This window comes from Myotis daubentonii, chromosome 15, assembly GCF_963259705.1.
Source record: "Myotis daubentonii chromosome 15, mMyoDau2.1, whole genome shotgun sequence".
Taxonomy (NCBI): Eukaryota; Metazoa; Chordata; class Mammalia; order Chiroptera; family Vespertilionidae; genus Myotis; species Myotis daubentonii.
In genome coordinates, this window is record NC_081854.1 from 39,759,406 (window position 1) to 39,773,337 (window position 13,932).

A 13,932-nucleotide genomic window follows, 5' to 3' on the forward strand; every position below is an offset into this window, starting at 1 on the left:
AGGGTGTGGGTCAGATTTTTCTATTTCTAAATTCAGATGCAGTGTGGTGCGCATCTGGATGCACCCCAACTCCAGTTTATGTGGGCGTGGCAGGAAGGAAAGGACTAACTTCCTCCCAGTTTCAGAATAGCTGACAGTCTTCTTGTTTCATTTGGCTTACATTTATCAATCTCCTGCCATTCTGGTAGTCTCTCTTCTGCCGTATTCTCAGGACTCGTTCCCTTCCACAGCAAAGCTGCTCCTCACCTTGGCTTCAGACCTCCCTACTTTCCCATCTGCTAACAACTCAGTAAGAATGTCTAGTGCTCAGAGTTAAGCCTCTGACACATGTTTTTGGCATCCTTGCCGGAGTTTTCTTTCCTGGGTCAGGCAGCCCACAGCCTTGGCTTTACCTGTAGCCCCGGGTCCTTTGGAGGAAGGCCAGCTCCTGTGAAGTCTGCATTAGAGGCATGCTCCTGGTAGATTCACTCACTTCATGTCATAGCGTGGTAGGTCATGGTATACAGTTTGTAGTATATAGTCATGTTACATCCTGGTCTGTTAGGCATGTGTCACTCTAAACATCCAGGCTGTCTGACTTAGGTGGTTATCTCATTCTGCCAAGGACGTAATGATAAGGAAATAACTTGGAGTGCAACAACTGAATTTTCAACTGTTCCAACTGGTCTATTCTTTTTTATTTTCTTTTGTTTTGGTTCAGATGATGAGACTCTAAAGGCATAGAGGAGTCCAGGGCCAACCCCATGGGCAGAGCTGAGTGATTTTAAAATAAACACATTTAGTCGGAGGCAGAAATGGGACCAGAAGCTACAGGTGGTCTTTTGTTACAAGGAAGCCTCTTTCTTCTCCACAAAAAGAAAACATGATCAAACAAGAAAAGTTCCATTTTCTTCTACTTCTCAGATCACTTTCAGTTTGAATGGCATTTCAAAAATGTGAGTTTTATTTAGCAGCTCTTTGCTAGGCACAGTGTCGGGCACTGGAGGTTCAGAGTTATATGCAAATGATTTTGCTCTCAAAGAGCTCACAGTCTAGTCTAGATTTAGGCAGGTAAACACACAATTACCCCATGATGTTATGGGTAGAAATAAATAACAGGTGGAGAAGGTCAGAAAAAAAATGCTTAAATAGTATTTGTAACCTTGAGGAAAAAAATCAATACTCAGCTTAGTAAACAGGACCTCTTAATTCTGTATTTTTAAAGAGTTCATGTTTACCCAGTTAAATAGTTTTAAACTACCTTTTTAAATCATCAAAAAAGTAATGTATAATTAAATATAAACCTATGTGTCATACATGTATTGAAGAGTTTTACCTTACCATTAGGTATCAAGTTAATACCTTATTTTAAGATGTAACTATTCTGGAAAACATAGGTATTGTAAATAGGATTAGGTTTAAAAGCTTAATTAAAGATTCCAATGTATGGCCAATGAAAATGAGTTACAGTTTGATTAATTGATTCTGGATATTTCTGCTGAGCTATTATGTTTGGAACTGTCTTCCAATTAATTTTCTATCAATTTACCTGCCATACTACATCAGATATAATGAGTTCCGGAACTTCCCAAACACTGAGTATTCTGTGAGACAATTGCCTACCCTTTCCAAGTGAATGAATGCAATGGAGTTTGTTCACTTCACAACAGTATTGGGGCCTGGCACCTAAATAGGTGTGCTAGGTGCTGAGCAGAGACTGGGCCCAATCCCTTTATCACGTTCATTATTCTCAGGAAGTTAGTCCAAGTGACAGATGCTATTGTCAAAGAGAACAAGCTGACTCTTTCCTATGCCAATTTTCCACAACTTTTTGCGGCAGGAAGACCTTTAATTTTTAATGGAAAATTATTTATGTGCTGTGCTTGGATATGATGAGGATTAATTGGGAACCACTGCATAATTCGCCCAGGGGCCTTAGAGGCAGAAAGAAATCAAGATTCACACACTGCTCTTTAAAATCCAAAGTCATGAAAGCTTGTCCGGCAGAGAACAGGAGCTCTCCCTGCCCACGGGACCACGGCAGAAAAAGCAGCAGAGACCTGACCACAGGTCAGCGAGGGGCAGGGAAATGACAGGCCATGTGGGCTGGGCGTTGAGTCAGGGATGGAAGGAAATAGTGGTATATCATGCCTTGGATCGCCACTCCAGTCCTGCTCCGCCATCCGCGGGGGAAGACAGCCTTGCAGATAGGACCGTACTAGTTCACATAGAGGTAACAGGTTGGAAGCCCAGCTATGATTCTGCTATTAGTGTTCCTCATTGAGCAAAGCCCTGGGAGGGCTGGGAAGAAGGATCTTCTCATGTTCAAGGAACCATCGTGGTTGAAAGAGGCAGCTGGTATAAGCAACCCAGTAATTCCACTCTTGAAGGTTGTAGGAGAACCTTCAGGCACTTTTCCCTAAACCAAAGTCATTGGTAAGAACATGTCCTCATAGGAGCAACAGTGGGGCAGAGTGGGTCTATTTAGACTTCTCACATGACAGAGCCACAGCAGCTCTCTTTGACCATAAGTAAGGCCCGTTCTAAAGATAAGAACTATTGGTGGTATCAGTCGTATTCTCTGATATCACGAGAGCCCATCTCAATTCTGGAACAATCACTCAGATTTGTTCTCTGGGCATGGAAAAGTACACTGGGAGCATTTGAAGCTAAATATGAAAAAGACATCTGAAGGAAGGGAGATGATAATTGAACTAAGTGATGTGATTACAATAAAGAGAAAGGTGACTTCTATGCACTGCACTTTGGTACTGAGGCAACATATTTACTACAAAAGAAAGTCAGCCTGAAATAAAAATCATTCAAAGTTATCTGGCATTCTCTTCCTGCAACTGTACTTTAGCCTACCAAAACCAAACTGAGCATAAAAAGAAAAAAATCTAGAATATATTATAATTAAGAAGGTGGAGGAGGGTAGGTGGGTTGGAGATGTTCAACCAAAAAACTTGTATGCATACATGCTTAACCCATGGACACAGACAATAGGATGGTGAAAGCCTGGGGCTGGGGGCAGGGCAGGCTGGAGGGGGTCAATGGGGGAAAAAGGGGACATATATAATACTTTCAACAATAAAGATTTAAAAGAATGTCTGTTCCTCCAAAGACACCATTAACAATATGAAAACACAATCCATAGAGATAAAGAAAAGATATTTGGAATAAATTTATCTAAATGGGAATCATCTAAAACATATGAAGAATATTTTAAAGACAATCCTGTAGAGAATGGGCAACAGATCTGAACAGCCACTTCACAGAGGAGGCCATCCAAGGAGAGATTTATCAGTGTCTCCTAATACTTAACATAGGCAGATCCTACAACCCAGTGATTCCACTCTTAGATATACAGCCAATAGAAATACAAGTATATGTTCACTGAGAGACCAGTAAAAGACATATTGGTAATATCCAACTTTGAAAGTGCACAGATGCCCATCACAGTAAATGAATATATCTTTGTGCCTGCACTGCCAGTGTCCCAGAAGATCCCAGGTGATACTAATGTGCACTTAAGACTGAGAACCAACCTTCGAAGACTTCAACATTAAAACTTCCGAATGGCATTTAGAAACTGCTTGCTTTAGATTAGGGGTAGGGAACCTTTTTTCTGCCCAGGGCCATTTAGATATTTGTAACATATTTCACGGGCCACACAAAATTATCAAGGTAAAAATTATCCTGTTATATTTGGTCAAACATTAAATTAACTCACCTCTAATGCCTTGGCAGGGCCAGACCAAATGATTACGTGGGCCTTCTAAGGCCCGTGGGCCAGGCATTCCCCACCCCTCCTCTAGATACTCAATAAACATTTGGAGATTTGATGCAATTCAAATGCAGTACAAATGACTTCTGAGTCTATTTCAGGAGTCCTTTCTTCTCCTTCAGGGCCTAGTCACAAAGTATTGAAGTGGACCTTGTCCCACTTAAAAACCTGTCAGGAAAAGCATTTAGATGGCAAACAAAAATTGCAGAGCTGGTTGAATGAAAATCAATTCAAGGCTAATTTAAGAAGCTTCTAAGAAAAATGCTGAGTTTACAAACCAAAATAGAAAATGACCACTGTCACATTTCAGCTTTAAAAATGATTGATTCTTTTCCCTCCATCACTTCTGTGGCTGGAGAATGTTTGTGAGCATAAGGGAACTTAAGCAGTGACTCTGGACATTGAGTCCTCAGAGTTAGCAAGTTCAAGGGCATACGTTTTATATACCAATTAGCTTCATGTTGCTGAACTTAGTTTTTAGGGTAATGAATAAGCACCTCTGAATAGAACTATTTAAGATATGTCATAAATCACACACATAAACAAAACAGGACAAAGTGAAAGAATGTGAAAGGTTGGTATAGACCCAATGTCATAATTAAGATCAAGGATAGAGAAAGATGGCCTACAAATAAAGGGCGATTATCATTTTTATTATGAAAAGTGACATGTTCATTGAGGTTATTTGGGGAAGAGGAGATGTTCATTCATGGAGCTCTTTGTTTCTAATCTACCACATTACATTAATGTCAACTTTTCTCACTTTTTATGCAAGAATGTTTGTTCATTATGTTATTGCTCCACTTTGCATAACTTACTACAGTAGAGATTAGCTGAAGCTAATTGCTCTAATATTAGAAATACAGGGGTTGTTAACATCCTTCAGTTTTATAATTCCTTGGTATATAGGCCAATACTAGTTGAGTCTCTGAAACTATTTATAATTTACTTACTCCTATTTCTATCACCATATATAATCGTTGCCCAGCTGAATTACGTTTTAAATCATGCTTTCTATTTATTTTTAGTGATTTTACTCAGAAGTTGAAGCATTAGCCTTGCCTCAGAGTTTCCCTCTGAGATGTGACTACACTTTCTGACTGGTCTTTAGGGAAGAGAGTGGAACAAGCAATGGAGAAAATGCCCTCGGTTCTCTCATGTTATCCCATTGCAGAAATCACTTCTGAGGGACTGCGGAAATTTTAAGCTGAAAAAATGTAATGTCAATAAATATTATCAACACAGGCCTGGCTATAATAGCACAATGAGATGGAGAATATAATTTGAATAAAAATAACATATATTCAAATATCCACAGTGTTTTATACGTACATAACATGTTAACCACAGTATCTAAAGCAAACATTTCTACATTATCAAAAGTTCTACTATTTCCTATTTTTACTTGATATTTGAAATATTTTACAATTGTTTTTCAGTTTTCTGATAAATTTGTTTACAAACCAGAAGGTGCATTTTTGGTATAAGCTACTAAATGTGAGGATGATAAAAAATGTATTTGAGACTAACACTAACCGAGTCTTTCAATTTTGTCCTCCATGTATAAAGATTGTGTTTCCATGTAATTTAAAACATTATTACTATAATTATTATTATTATTATTACCCTCATCATTGGTGTCTTGGATTTAAAACCATTTTTAGGAGAAAAAAGTTATGCTGAAAACTGCAGACTTAACTCTTTGCAATTACATGTACTCACTCATTTATCCCAGTATCCAAATACAAATGATAGTTGTTATGCACACTTGAAAATACTGATGAGATGTAATTATTTTTAAGATGGACAGGGTGTACTAAAATTTAAACTTTTCAACTTGTAAGTAAGGGAAAAGAAATTACCCTTTAAAATTATAACCAAAAAACTAATTATATTGGAATAAAGCAGACTCCCAGTCACGTAATGAGTCACTGGGTCTGAGAGCAGACTTAAGGCTCATCTATTTGAAGGTATTAATATGTGGGGAAACAGTTTCTGTGATAAGTCCCTTCTATTTCTGACATGTATTGGCACAGGACATATGAAGAAAGATGCCCTGATTTCCTGGTGAGAGTGTGATTAGGGGATGGGTGAGATCTCACTGAAGGAGAGAAAGGAGTTGAAGGCCAGCTACGTTTTCTGGGCTGTGAAGCAGGTATTTGCAGCCTGACTATGGTGTGATTTGTAGTATATAATCTAGATTGTGGAGCCAGGGACAGTTTTAATCATTCTACAAAATAAGATAAAGGAAGAAACAAGGAAAAGCTAACTTTAGGTGAAATGAAAAACAAAGAAATGATGGAAGGAACCCAGAGCCCTACAAAGCAGTGTCTTGTCCCTAGACATGAGCTGGGTACATTGTGAACAATAACAGCAATAGCCATGTCATCAGCAAGCTGTGTGCATTGACATTTAAAATGTCCTGAGTCTATCTGTCCATCTCCACTTAAGCCTACGCACCATTATCCCTCACAAGGACTACTTCTATAGTCTGCTCTAACCTCCTCCCTCCATCCATATTCCTCACATCAGCAACAGAGAGTGTGGAAAATGTAAATCAGATCATGCCATGCCTCTGACCCCTCAAAATAAAATCCAAATTTCTCAACAATGCCCTACAGCTCAACATTGCTTCCACCTCATTCGGGACCACTCTTTTCCTCCTGTTGTTTCTCTCCTTGCTACTCTACTACCTAAAGTTCACTGCCATCACTGTGAGCATTTTCCCTTCCGGAATTCTCTTCCGTTAGATACCCACAGGGCTCTTTTTTCTGCTTCCCTTCAAATGTAAGGTCCTCAGAGAAAATTTCCCTGACCACCTCACTTGAAATAGAACCTGCCAACCCAAATCATTGCCTGACTCCTTATTCTGCTTTTTATTGTATTTGTCATAAGTAATTACACACACACATATGTATATATTGTTTTATATTGTTTTATATTTTTCTCTTTCAGTGGCTGTCTCTTGTGTCCTGTACTGAAATACACACTCAGGAGGCAGGGAACTACTCTTTGGTCTTAGTAAGTGTGTCATTAAATTAGCTATAATTATTAATGATTTTTTTACTAGTTTTTCACCTACTTTGCACTAATTTGGTATAAACTTTAAAAGTATAATTTAACTTCCATTGATTCTTCCTGCAGAGAAAAAGTATTTTCATCTACAAAAATATTTTAAAATTCTGATTTGATGAATAGTAATTTTATAAATTGATATTTTGTTTTATAACTATTGTTTTATTTACTTCCTCTACTCCTATGGTGGAGGAAGATGTAAACAAGACCTGCATGTGGCCTCTAGACCAGCGGTCACCAACTGGTGGTCTGTGGACCACTGGTGGTCCGTGAGGTCTGAAAGATTGGCAACTGATGCTCTTGACAGCCAATGATCTTGTATCTGCCTATGGCTGCAAGTGTTTTTCAAAAAATAATCCTTTTTAAAATAACATCACATTACCCATTTTAGTTTACTCAATTACTTGTGATTAAGGAGAAGGGAGTTGTATAAATAGATTTTTATTAATAGTAGATGTAACATTTTTTTATGAGATTTCTCTTTCTGCCTTTTCTTTTTAATTTTCAATGACTTTGACTTAAACATAACAAACATGTCAGTTTTTAAAACTTTTAAGTAACACAGTCATCCTGGGGCTTAACATATATGGGAATTCAAAAGCCTACCGATTGCTTCCATAAAGATGAAAGCTCTTAGATCCTTATTAAAATTATAACACATGATTGATAGTAAAAGACTCAAGTCTGCTCTAATCCAGTTTTCTGATACCACAATAGTACTTCTATCCATTACACCTACCTGAAATCAAGCTAAGGCCAGGATTCCTATCAGATACAATATATAGTGATTCCATTTCTCCGAAGTTAAAATTCATACCAAGGATGAAAGTTCATGCACTGGCAAACTGCAGCAGATTTCTCTGAAAGATCTGAGGACTGTTTTAGCCTTTTCAATTTTCAAGAATAGGAAGGCTATTTCCTAGATCCTGACAGATTTTAAATTGCCATACTTTTACCTGTGGCCATCTCTCATTTTTTGTAATTCAAGAAATATCTATGTCAACTTCCTGACTGGGCTTCTAGCATGTTATTAAAAGAAAACATATGTCCTTCTTCTCATGTAGTCTTTATTATTTCCATACCTTTAAATAAATCAATCAAGTGGCCACAAGATCATGATTAGATTGTCCATTACAGTGTCTTACTCATAAAATATTTATTGAGTGAAAGAAAGAATAAATGATAGAAACAATGAGTACATAAATGTACTAGAAATCTCAAATAGATCTTACTCAAAAAAAAAAAAAGAAATAAACTTCACCCTCCTCAGTGAAAGGTAGTTAATAAAACAAGACTGTTAAGCAATAGATGATGTCATGGGGATCTCATGAATTATGTTCTAAAACAAAACTCTTAAAAATGCTTGAAATATGATTTCTGATTCTTTATAATTTATCCTGATTTACAGTGTTACTGTGTCCTCACATATATTAAAATATAGAAAAAGTGATCAAATAAGAGAGAATCCCTTAAACTTTATGGTAAGTCCTGTAAAGTAATTGGCAAAGATGCAAAATAAAACCAACACAATCAGAAGGATTCCACTAGCAGGTCTATAAGTACCCAACAAATGTATTTAGGAAATAAAGGGACATTTGAATAGAAATATGAAGTAAGTAATAAGAAAATATCCAAAATATGGACAAAATGAGGATACCATCAGATTAAGTGGGGAAACCGGTCAAGCATGGATTTTATATGCTTCTTCCCTACTTTTTTTTCTGCTACTGGCCTATTTTTGATGAAAAGTCACTGGTTGGCATTGCTTGAAATTACAAGGAGGGTTCCTGGACTCTCCTAGGAACAGAGATAACCATCACCAATATCATACTAACTGCACTAATGTTAAAACAAGTCCTGGAACAAATCACAAAACCTGTAATATTAAGAATGCAGGTTCAGGAATTAGTCGCAGGCAAATTTGAATATTATGTATTAGGTGGATTTCTGAAGGCAAGTTACTTCAACCCCCTTCCTCTCAGTGATCTCATTTATAAAATAGGGTAACACCCATTTCACAGGTTGGATATAAGGAAGAGATGAAACACCTAGCACAGTTTGGAACACAGGTTCTCAATCATTATTTTTATAGTTGGTACTGTTTTATGTTGGCTCATCACTGCGCTCACATCATACAGCTAAATGACACGCTGCCCAGAAGCAGCACTTACCCACAAAGAGCTGACTGTTGAGCTGCAAAAGGACATGGCCATCAGCGGGAGCGGGTTGGGTCTCTGGTGGGAGCTGATCCACTTGAATGGATGCCTCTTTCATGTTCCTTTCAACCCTAACGTGGTGCCACTGGTTGTCGTTGAAGTGAGTGGGGGACTGCACCGAGACTTCAGAGGGCCCGTTCCCCACATCAAATGAAAAAGTCACTACTGCTGGAGCTGGGAATGTCAGACACAAAGATTGGCCAAGTCAGAGAGCCCAGTCGTCAACATACTCAGGAATAGCACATAGCACAGTATAAAAATGATAATTTGAATTTTATGGGAGAACCCAAGGACAGTGGCAAAGAATAGATGTGGAATGAGGCAGTAAAATACATTTTTAATTTGGGGAAGAAAAAAACCAATTTTAAGAAATTCATCCTCAAAGTGAATTTTTTAGATTGATAAAAATTAGTTATTTATCCAGGGCAAGAAAACTAAGTAGCATTTTATAAAATAACTAGAGGCCCAATGCACGAAATTTGTGCAAGAGTAGGCCTTCCTTCCCCTGGCTGCCAGCACCAGCTTCCCTCTGGCGCCCGGGACCCGGACTTCCCTCCGCAGGCAGGCACCCGGGACCCAGGCTTCCCGCACAGCCCTGGCTTCATCCAAAAGGTCATCCAGTCTAATTAGCATATTATGCTTTTATTATTATAGATAATTTTACAGTGATTCAAAGTTTGTATAAATTTTAAAGCATGCAATTTACATTTGCTATCAAGATAATAATAACAGTCTAAGAGGATAGCAAAATAATATGACTGGGCAATTTAATTAATGTTTTTATTTACTAAGAATTTAGTGTTTTTTAAAAAAATTAATTATTTGAATTTAAGATGCGTCTTAAATGGTTCTAGAGAATACAATGATTTCCCCTAACTATCACAAGTTAAATACTAAATTATTTCTTACAGAAAGAGTAACTTAATTTCAAAGAACTTTTTCGAAGGGACACAAGGAAGAGATTCAGTAGATAAAGTAGAAACGTGATTCTTCAAACATTAGTTGAAGGATTTGCTAGTAAACAGAATACCGCAGACTTCTCTGGAAAAGGAGACTTACAGCGTAGCTCTATCCGTATGAAGTCAGTAATCCCCAGGTTCTCTAAAAACACTCCGGAGGAAGCTGTGGTCTTAAAAAAGAAAGACACGTCTGCACTGAGTTCTCCGTGGAAAGTGGGGAAATGGAGGTATGAAGCCTCGGTATTGAAGGAAGCTGAATTCCAAAATGACCCTGGTTTAAAAAACAGGGAAAATATTAAAAAGTAAGGAAACAAATCAGGACATAAAATGAATGACACATTACATTTTTAGCATTTTTGCTATTAAAACATATAGTGTGGTGAAGGCCTAGGGGGGATCAGTGGAGGAAAATGGGACATCTGTAAGACTTTCAACAGTAAAGGTGAATTTCAAAAAATATTATTAATTCATACAAACCTGCTTTTCTTTTTTCTTTTTTTTTTCCCTATTAGCTATATAGTATACAAGTCGTGAGCATGATTAGACATTTACTAGTACAAGGGTTGCAATTCTGACTCCTTCCAACACAGGAGAGGAGAAATGGTCTGCACGTTACATTTGCTATAAGAGACACATCCTCAGCCTAATTACCATCCTCTCCCAAAGTGATATAAGGACCTGCCAAACATTAATTAATAGACTTAATTTTTTTGTAACTTGAAACTTTAAACACCTCCATTACTCTGGATAACAGAAGCCTTAAAGAAGCTCAGAGTGTTTTTGTGCTAACACTTCTCACACATACACACTTCACAGAGCCACACTTGCAGCGAGCTGCTTTCACTAATGGGCCCTGTGATTTTCTCCGCTGCGACTGGCATTCAAAATATCCTCGTTTAATTAAAGATCAAGACACTGCTCCCTCTGTGCTGCACTGATATTCTCATGAAAATGCTCTTTTACTTCAAAATTGTCTTTTACTTGGCTTCTCATAGTGAATTAGATGAATAGTACAAAAGGGGCTCTCAGAAAGTTTTAAAATGTTCACGGTAAGAAGAAAATGTGTAAAAAGTTGGGATATAAATGAGGAGATGTGAAAAAATTATCTGGACTATGGATGTCATCTTCTCTTTCCCATTCTTTTTTTTTTTTTTTTTTTTTGCTGCTGTTATATCTACAACTTTCCTTTTGAGCGAATATTCTGGGTCTGCCTGGAAAGTATGGAAAAAATATATCAATGCAGTGGCGTGAAGTGACAGGAGTGACATCCAGCCGGATGTGTGTGGTGGATGAGACTCATTATCGAAGAAATGAACTATGCACTGCTGCCTACACCAGCGAATTCTCTACACACCAAATAGAAATGTGCATCTTGAGTTTAAGCAACGGCCTCCCATATGTGCCCACAAACAACTGGATAAATTTCTATCTAGTCAGCCTCCTGGAAGAAAGACTACATCAGTCCCCACTTCTCTGCAGTTCAGTTACCTATGGTCAATCAGGGCCTGAAAATACTATGTGGGAAATTCCATAAATAAACCATTCACAAGTTTTAAACTGGGTGCCATTCTGAGTATTGTGATAAAATCTTGCACCATCCCTCCTGACCCGCCCAAGACGTGAACCATTCCTTTGTCCAGCTCTCCTCTCTGTATATGCTGCTCATCCTTAGTCCCTTAGCTGTCACAGTTATCAGATCGGTAGAGAGAGAGAGAGAGAGAGAGAGAGAGAGAGAGAGAGAGAGAGAGACTACATTCCAATAATTTTTATTACAATGCATTAATTCTCCATTATTAATTGTTGTGGTTAATCTCTTATTATGCCTACTTTGTAAGTTAAACTTTATCATAGGTGTGTATATATAGGAAAAGACATAGTATATATAGGGTTTGGTACTAACTGTGGTTTCTGGCAACTACTGGGGGGTCTTTGAACATATCCCCTGAAGATAAGGGGGGACTACTGTATTGATCCTCTGACGTTAGAAAACAGTAACTGCAGGGGGGAAATGGTTCATTATGTTTACAAAGAATAGATACCTAACAAGTTAAAAATCACAAACTTGACTCAGCTTCTATATGTTCCTTAGATTTTAACTTATTTCCTATAAATTTTGGACTAAACAGCAGTGTATGGTCATGCATTCTTAACGAGAGGGATACATTCTCAGCAATGTATTGTTAAGTGGATTTGTCCTTGTGCGAATATCACATACAAATCTGGATGGTGTGGCCTACTACACGCATAGGCTGTGTGGTATACCCTTTCTCTCTTAAGCTACAAACCTGCACAGCATATTATCATACTGAGTACTGTTGGCAATTGTAACACACTGGTAAGCACTTGTGTATCTAAATACATCTAAATATAGAAAAATTACAGTAAAAATCGGCATAAAATATTTTTAAGGCACACCTGCATGAGTTCTACTGTAAGTGGAACTTTCAGGACTGGAAGCTGCTCTGGGTGAGGTGGCGATTGAGTGGTGAGTGCGTGTGAAGGCCCGGGACGTTTCTGTGCACGGCTGTAGACTTTATAAACATGTCCCACAGCCCTCCCCCTGCTTCCACTGGACAGGGGCAGAACACTGGAGCTGCCAGTGCTGCTCCATGGAGAAGGACTTGGGCTGGACTGATTGGAAATGTCGAGGAGGAGGGACGGGCGGGGTGAGGCGCAGATCACCATGACAGTGACGGAGAGGAGGGACTGACAGGCGGCCTGAGGATCAGTAGGAATGAGAAATCAAGATGGAGAGACAAAGAACACAGGACTGTCACAGAAATGTGATTTTGGCCACTGCATGTTGGAGCAGTGGTCAGATTAAAGAACTTTGTGGTGCCAGAGGGAAGGGGGATGAGGGTAGTAAGGGGCAAAGGGGAACAAATACATGGTGATGGAAGAAGGTTTGACTTTGGATGGTGGGCACTCAGGGAAATATACAAATGGTGTGTCATAGAATTGTATACTTGAAACTTATATAATTTTATTAAGCAATGTTACCCCAATAAATTTACTTTAAAAAAAAAGGAGTATCACTTAACATGGAGAGAGTGTAAAACTGAGGACTCAATATTTTGACGGTGGAAATATGTTCTGGGTCCCGTTGACTCAATCTGGCATGAAGGGCACTCTCTGGCATTGAATTGATGGAAAAATAAAACTTACCTATGCTTTGAACCCTGACAACCTGGACACATTTCCAAAGTACAGGGAGAGGCTAGCTCCGCACTCCCACAGAAAGCTTTCACTCAAGTGGCACTTAGCACCTGTTAAGGCAGCTCCTGGGGGCCTGTGTCCTTGTGCAGGGTCTTGGGTCCTCAACAAAAACTTTCCAGCCAGGCCCTCTGAAGGCCATCACGCGGGCCTGGCTGCAGAGTGCTCTAAATAGGTAGCGCTGAGCACAGGCTCCTCCGTGCTGAACCGGTCAGTGGCTGAGTGATCGGGACGTAATTTGTGCACCAAGATTGAGGTGCAGTGAGTGAGAGGGAATCTATTGTCAAGCCCTACAGATACTGCTCCGATCTGAGAAAAGAAAAAATTCCTCCTGAACCAAACACTTCCTTCCATTTCTTACAATAAATTCAGCTCCATTATAATCTTTTGGGACCACTACCTATATATGTGATCCTTCATTGACTGAACTGTTGTTATGAGGTGCATGACTATATCTTATTTTTCTTATGAACCTGATTTGAAAAACAATTCTCACATCATAAGTAGACAATTTCAGAGCTGCATTTATTCAGCTGAGAATATACTTTGAGTGCTTTTTCCCCCTATAGACACATGAAATTGTAAATTCCTTATTTTCATTTTACAGCTAAGTATTTCTAATCTTAGATATTTTGATCTCTAGGAAAGAAAGCAAGAAAATGCAAAATATCATGTTAAGGTTAACAACACATTTGTGTTCTTA

At 38.5% G+C, this 13,932-nt stretch overlaps 1 protein-coding gene across 1 annotated transcript in view; it reads right to left on the minus strand.

Annotated features, from left to right (window-relative positions):
• CNTNAP4 (contactin associated protein family member 4) overlaps positions 1–13,932 on the minus strand; it is a 246,084-nt gene that overhangs the window by 22,445 nt on the left and 209,707 nt on the right. Inside the window, exons 16-17 of the mRNA XM_059667397.1 lie at positions 10,117–10,287; positions 9,013–9,231 (exon numbers count right to left, since the gene is read on the minus strand). Coding sequence (XP_059523380.1) covers positions 9,013–9,231; positions 10,117–10,287 — 390 coding nt within the window. The remainder of the gene's footprint in view (positions 1–9,012; positions 9,232–10,116; positions 10,288–13,932) is intronic.